The 7,510-nt window shown below is 45.7% G+C and overlaps 1 protein-coding gene across 1 annotated transcript; it reads left to right on the forward strand.

The window, feature by feature from the left end:
* Positions 1 to 593: 593 nt before the first annotated feature.
* LOC135623390 (zinc finger protein GAI-ASSOCIATED FACTOR 1-like) lies at positions 594 to 3,991 on the forward strand. Its single transcript, XM_065126314.1, has 3 exons — positions 594 to 1,316; positions 1,398 to 1,794; positions 2,712 to 3,991. Exons 1-3 carry the CDS (start codon positions 1,154 to 1,156, stop codon positions 3,799 to 3,801), a joined length of 1,650 nt encoding a protein of 549 aa, XP_064982386.1. The 5' UTR covers positions 594 to 1,153; the 3' UTR covers positions 3,802 to 3,991.
* Positions 3,992 to 7,510: the final 3,519 nt, after the last annotated feature.

The following is a 7,510-nucleotide window of genomic DNA, read 5'->3' on the forward strand; positions in this document are numbered from 1 at the left end:
AACTATAAATAAAGGTAACAAAATAATACTTATGACATTATGACTTCCGTCATCGTGCTACTCAATCGAAGTGAATATGCGAATGCACACCATCAAATAATTTTCTTTCCATTTTCACGCATTCCCCTCTTTTTTACAGTACACATCATTTATTGATCTTTCACATAATTTTCAGTTTACGTCAGTTTTTTTTTTTACTTTAAAAATTACAAAATATTTGTATTACATTAAATGATTTATTATAACTTGTGTAATAAAATACAAATCAACTCTGTATACTATACATATATATGAAGTAAGAAAGGAGAGATGTGTTGTGGTCAGTTTACCAATGGGTTAAAAAGAGAGGGTTGCAACGAGAGGCTGTCTTTTGTCCTTGCACCGATGGGAACGGACACCAAACCAAACGAAGGAGATGGGAGAGTGCAAGGGCTACTGTACCACGGGGCCCATCCCTCGCCGTATGGTGACACCCTTGCCTGCTCGCGACTGCATCAACTGCACCACATTCCCACCCCTCCCTTCCTCCTCTCTTCCTCATCCAGTTTATATAGGCTTGGCGGATTTTTTTTGTGTGGGTGCGGTGTAAAGAGGCAGGTAACAAAGAGATATAGCTGTTGTTGTGTCTCTCTCCTCACCGAAGGAGTAGAAGGAGAAAGAGGAGAAGGAGGAGGAGAAGGTGTCGGTTTGGTCAGCCTGGAGCTTGCTGTTGTGTTCTATCTTTCTCTCTCATCTTGCTCTTGTCACTTGAGTGCAACTGTTTGTTTGGATTCCTCCGAGGGTCGACTCTTTGTTCTTTAGCAGAGGCAGTAAGCGTCAGGAGGCAGATTTTTGGAGGTTTTTGGTTAGGACTGTCTCTTGGGTGTGTGTGTGTGTGTGTGTGTAGATCCACACCCCCTGTGTACTTCGATTTGGGCTCTTCCTGTTTTGCTCTCGCTTTCTTTGTTGTTTCTCTCCTCGCCTCTCAGATTCAGAATAGGGTAAGCGCGAAGCAAGCCGATAGACCAAAAGGCGATCTCATCAGGGTTGTGTGTTTGCTAGCGAGGGGTTGCTCTGTGGCTCTACCAGAAGCCAAAACTTAGGCGAGGGAGAAGAGCGCGCACCATCAGGGTTCGAAAAGGTCGCTTGTTGTTTTGCTGCTTTGGCCAAGACCATGGCAGCGGCTTCGTCGTCGGTACCTCTCTTTGGAATTAGAGAGGGAGGCGAACAGTACAACAAGCCGCCGCCGCCACCCACCAATCAACAGTCTTCTTCGTCAGCACCCATCGCTCCAAAGAAGAAGAAGAAGAAGAAGAGAAACCTCCCTGGGAATCCAAGTATTTAGTCTCTCTTCGTACCTCCTCCTGCTTCCGCTACATGTCACGGGTGCTAATTCACTCGATTGCAATCGACCACAGATCCGGACGCCGAGGTTATAGCTCTGTCACCGAAAACGCTGTTGGCTACGAACCGATTCATCTGCGAGGTGTGCAACAAGGGTTTCCAGCGGGAGCAGAATCTGCAGCTCCACCGGCGCGGCCACAACCTGCCGTGGAAGCTGAAGCAGAAGAACCCCAAGGAGGCCCGCCGCCGAGTGTACCTCTGCCCCGAGACCACCTGCGTCCACCACGACCCGTCGCGCGCCCTCGGCGACCTCACCGGCATCAAGAAGCACTACTGCCGCAAGCACGGCGAGAAGAAGTGGAAGTGCGACAGGTGCTCCAAGCGCTACGCCGTGCAGTCGGACTGGAAGGCGCATGCCAAGACCTGCGGCACTCGCGAGTACCGCTGCGACTGCGGCACCCTCTTCTCCAGGTTCTGCCTATCTCCATCCATTTCGTCCATGCATTCGCTCATCAAATCGATCCGCCATTATTTTCCCTCATCGTCATCATAGTTGCCGCCGCAGATCTCTGAGTACGTAGGTCACACCTGCACTCATTCACACGCACATACCCTCGCGCAGAACACCACCAGTCTTGGATTCGTCGATGGTTACTAAGGTTTCCTGAGGTAGGGTTAGGGTTAGGGTTAAGTTTCGTTATGGGTTGATTCCACGGTGACAGGAGTGAGAAATAAAGATCTGAGCTGCAGAAGAAGAAGTGCTCCCTCGTGAATGGTCGCCATGGAACTGAACTGCCATGGCCATCGACATTTCAAAAAAGGCACTCGTCTTTCCGTCCTCGAAACCAACGCCTGTCTTTCTCCCCTCCTCCTGTTCAGGGGGTGACATGGAGGGAAGTCTTAGCAGGATAATTTGTTGGGTTGTGATTTGGAGATATGCGGGCTGCTGGGCATCGCCCCGGTCGTAACGCTAACACTGCAGGTTCTGACCATCTCGTAAATTTCTTTTGCATTTGGTTTTGACTGACCGACACATTCTTCTTCTCCCGATGCACCCACAAGCTTTACAAGCAGCTAACACATTTGGTTTTGGAATCGAGTACCCGCGATTCCTGTGCTGCTGCAAAGAGTAGATGCCAAGGGGATTGGACCAATGATCGATCGATCTGATCGAATTGTGGAAATCCACCCACAAGCTTTCCTGGTTTAGGTAACGTTCATGAACAAGAAAGAAGACGTTTAATGGAATCCAGTCTTCGCCATGATCCATTCATGCTCGAGTGGTCAACCTCAACATCCATTTCGATTGATGCATATATACGTTCCTTCCATTTTGAAGAGCCTCCTTCGGTGCACGACTGTTCGTTAAGGTCTTCTACTTATTGTAGGCGTGATAGCTTCATCACCCACAGAGCCTTCTGCGACGCACTTGCCCAAGAAAGCGCAAGGCTTCCGAGCGGCATGAGCGCAATCGGCAGCCACTTGTACGGGAACAGCAGCATAAACTTGGGCCTTCCACCGGTGAATTCCCACGTCTCCTCCTTTCAGAGCCAGTCCCTCCCGTCAGCCGACCTCGGCCGCGCTCCATTCCAGTTCGATCATCTGATCTCTTCTGCCTTCCGTTCACCTCAGCCTCGATCCTCGCCCTTGTATCTCGGTGGCGGCTCGAGCCAAGAGTTCGGTGGAGACCCTCAAATACTTGAGAATAAGACTTTCTCTGGTCTGATCCAAGACATGCAAACCACGAGCTCCTCGTCATCTGCCGCCGCAGCCGGAAGTCTTTTCGATCTGAGCTTCTTCTCCGACGGCCGCGGCATGTGCGCAATGAACAGCATCGACGGAAACAGTGAGCCAGCAAAGCTGTTCGATGGAAATCCGATGAGAAATAACAACAACATCGATGTGTCTTGTTTGCTCGCCTCTTCCGTGCACAATGAGTCAGCGGCGGCGCCGCTGATGTCTGCCACTGCTTTGCTCCAGAAGGCGGCGCAAATGGGTGTAACATCCAGCGGCCGGTGCGGCAGCTCCTTGCTTACCGGCTTCGGGAGCACTTACTCCTCCGGCAGCGGTGGTTCGAAACATGCAAATCACAGAGACGAATTCAGGAGCAGTGGCCCTGGACAGGGTTCGAGGACACAGGTAGAGAACGAAAACCATTTCCAGAACCTTATGTTTTCTCTGGCGAATGGAAGCAGTGGCATATTTGGTGGCGGGAATGAGCGAGAGACTGGTTTGGGTGGCTTCGGTCCGGGCTTGTGCAACCTATCGTCCGGCGGGATGGGAGGTGCCGATGGGCTAACCAGAGACTTTCTTGGGGTTGGCGGCGTGATGAGAAGCATGGGGGCAGGAGCGAGACAGAGAGGAGGTGAGGTTGGGGTCGCCATGGCCGGCGCTCTGGATTCAGAAACGAAGTCGGGACATTGTAGTCTACCTTCCACAGATGGAGGAAGTCTGCAATCGAGGAGGAGCAATCCGTAGGAATAAGCTGTTGTTATTATCAGAATCAAAAAGTGTGGTAGGAGTTAATTACCTACTAGTGTTAATGATCTCGACAAGCAATGTCTCTTTCAAGTCCCATGCATCTTCTCCTGTCAAAAGATGACCCTGGTTTTCTACTTGTTGAGCTTGTTACCGTTCCCGTTCAATAAAATGCCAATCCTTTTTTTCCTCCTTGGCTGTAGAACGCATTTGATGTGATGCTCCTGTTTGTGTCGAACCGGGATCAGATCGGAATCGAATCGGTTCATCGGGCAATTGGAATAGGATAATTATAAATATTTTTTAAAATAAGATTATGATATATATATATATATATATATATATATATATATATATATTAATACATTCCATAAAAATAAAATAAATATTATAAGCCAGCCAACTGGATTCGTCTTATGGGGTGGTGGTGTAATCTCACACACTCGACGAAGAAATACAAATAAGGTTGCTCCTCCTTGTTTTTGCTTGTCATCATTATTATTTTCTCTTTATAAGCCAGCTAGAACGGGGCATACATATTTCATCATACACCTATTGTCTCCCCCACAGACCCGACTGCCGTCGGCTGCCATGTCTTGTCGTTTACATGTCCTCCCCCTCTTGGTCTACTGCTGCAGTACAGTAAGGCGGTCATGTGAGTCCGTGCATGTGAGCGTGGCGACTGACGAGTCCACGTTACCTTGTGCACGTAACCTGTACCGCGAAGCTTTAGCTATCACGAGAAGAATGTTTTGCCGGAACACAAAGCCACCGCAAATTTCACAGCCACATGTTGACCCCCTCGGTATCTCTTGTCGAGGGACGAGACATTGACCGACGCAGACAACGCGGCCCCACCGGCCACCAGTGGGCTCTTGACGCTTCTGGTTGTCGTAAGCCTACGCTGCTGCTGTTCCCATTTCCCACCTCCACCTTTCTGCCGTCGGAATCTCGGCAGCGAGGAGGGCCACGGCTCTCGTCCGTGAATGCCGGCCAAAGTCCGGTGGCGGTCCCCCCGCCTCGGTTTCCTCCTCTAAACAACATCGTAAGGGGAGAAAAGAAAGCGGAGGGGTGGATGCGTTCTGGCTTTGCCATATTTGGCAGCGCATTGGGAGGCGCGACCGTGGCGTGCTTCGTCTTCGAGCGACAGGTTGATGCTGACGAGTCACGTCGATCGTCCTTTTCTCTCTCTCTCTCTCTCTCTCTTTGCGGTGAATTCTTTGATGTGTAAGATCAGATATCATTCAGCAGAGAGAGAGAGAGAGAGAGAGAGAACGAAGAAGATGTTAGTTGGAAGCCTGTTGGGTCACATGAAGAACAGTAAATAACATGGCTCTACAACATTTCTTTGCTTAGTTGCGAGTCTATCGGTGCTGTACTGCTTTGTTTCATAGATTTCAGACGTTGTACTGTATAATATGAGGGTCGCTGCAGTCGCCATGATTGGCAGGCATTACATGAGGCGGATTTGAGGGACATGCATGCGTTTGTCACTATGGATGAGTGTCAATATAGTATATACGAATTAACTAAAATCAATCTCTCTCTCTCTCTCTCTCTCTCTCTCTCTCTCTCTCTCTCTCTCTCTCTCTCTCTCTCTCTCTCTCTCTATATATATATATATATCTCTTTTCCGGGACTAACATCCTTTTCCATATTTCTCCAAAAAAAAAAAAAAACATCGCTATCTATCATACTATCTGAAATATTCTCTGATCGATAGGGTAAATTGATTCGATACACATGTATAACATTTATGCTATCAATTATAGTATTTATGAATAGATTTATAATATTTTTAACACCTCCATCGAAACATTATAAGTCGATTAGAAAATTATAATCGGAACAAATGAGCTCAAAACTCAATAGAAAGTCAGCTTTTATATATATATATATATATATATATATATATATATATATATATATATATATATATATATATATATAATAAAAGGTTTCGAATATGTATTGTTATTAGTTTAGAAATACAAATAATTAAATAGAAGTTTTCTATGTTAATTATAGTGTTTTTTTTTTTTTTGACACATCCACAAAGACATCGTAAGCCTATTAGAAGGCATTATTATAACTAAGAATTAGACCCATTCATCGGTCTATAGGATATAGCAGTATCATTTTGAAGGAATTACAACAAAAAGACACCTCTCATAAAAAACAATGGACTCTTTTCGTACGCACATTAAGAAGAGGAAAATGAAGACACGACATATGTGGAGTGTTAATATTGGGCATATCCATTTGATTGCAAGGAGAATCCAATGTGGCGGAGGACACGGAGCACATGCATTCCTGTGAACAATGTACTCCACACGGCCACAGTGTGACAAGTAAGATTCATGTCCGTTTTACTACTTGCAGCAGCTGTTCCTCGGGGGAAACAAAACGTTGCATCTCTTGCTTTGATCTCTTTGTAGTCTCACACCTTTTGAGTGAGTTAACAGACGCACAGGATGTGCACAGGTCCAGGGAGTTCCCCCAACTTCATCGTATGTTTCTGTCTGTATACCCTTCTTCACCGAGACGAAGAGCTATACATATATATATATATATATATATATATATATATATATATAGAGAGAGAGAGAGAGAGAGAGAGAGAGAGGACCCAAACAAAGCATTGGGCCTTAAAACTCTCTTCTCCTATGTATCTGGGCGACATGGAGGGGAGGACACACACGAATCATTTAAGATGTATGTTATTTGACTTGTCTTGTGGAATGCATTCACCTTCTCAAGCTCGATTCTTTTCGAGCTACTTCACAAAGGATGTTAGGTAACTGGAGCGGATGATACCGTAAGGAGGAAGCTTAGATTAACACCCAGCTTAGTGGATCTATTACTATTAATTTAGATTTAAATATCATCTATTACTATCAATTTATATTATAAGAAGAACCAGATAGGAGGAGGCCTATCACTTTGGGTTTTAACAAAGACGGAAGATAGATCATATGAGTCGAGTCAGTTTAGATAAGTCTAACTTAAAGTTAAATCGGATTGAGCGATCAACGCAGATGGGACCTCATACCGAGGTGAATTTGTGTTATGTTTAGATCTTTTGCCATTTAGTATTATTAAATTTGGATAGAGGAGATAAAATCGATAGGAAACAATCCTTATGATAGAAATTAAGCGAAGAAGAATATCATCCACATGTACTAAAAGATATATTATGCTTCCATTGTGCTGGCAAATGAATAACGAGGTATCAGACTTTGAATTGATGAAGCCAATTGAGGTCAAAAACGAGCCAAGCTCGTTATACCAAGCCCTTGGAGCTTGACGAAGTCCATAAATAGCTTTTTGAAGTTTGCAGACATGCCTCGGATATTGAGGATGAACGAAACCAGGAGGTTGTTGCATAAAGACATCTTCAGTAAGTGACCCCGGTAAAAAGGCATTGTTAACATCCAATTATCGTATGTGCCAGCCCTTTGAGATAGCCAAACTCAGGATAAGACGGATTGTTGTGGGTTTAACAACGGGACTAAATGTCTCTGTGAAGTCGACACCAGGTCGTTGATGAAACCCTTTGGCGACTAGACGTGCTTTGTATCTGGCAACGGATCCGTCTGGGTTCCGCTTAATTCGAAAGACCCATTTACACCCGATGATATTTTGTGTGTGATGAAAGGGTACTAAGGTCCATGTAGAGTTATGGAGGAGAGCATCATATTCGTCACAC

Source organism: Musa acuminata, chromosome BXJ1-3 (assembly GCF_036884655.1).
Source record: "Musa acuminata AAA Group cultivar baxijiao chromosome BXJ1-3, Cavendish_Baxijiao_AAA, whole genome shotgun sequence".
Taxonomy (NCBI): domain Eukaryota; kingdom Viridiplantae; phylum Streptophyta; class Magnoliopsida; order Zingiberales; family Musaceae; genus Musa; species Musa acuminata.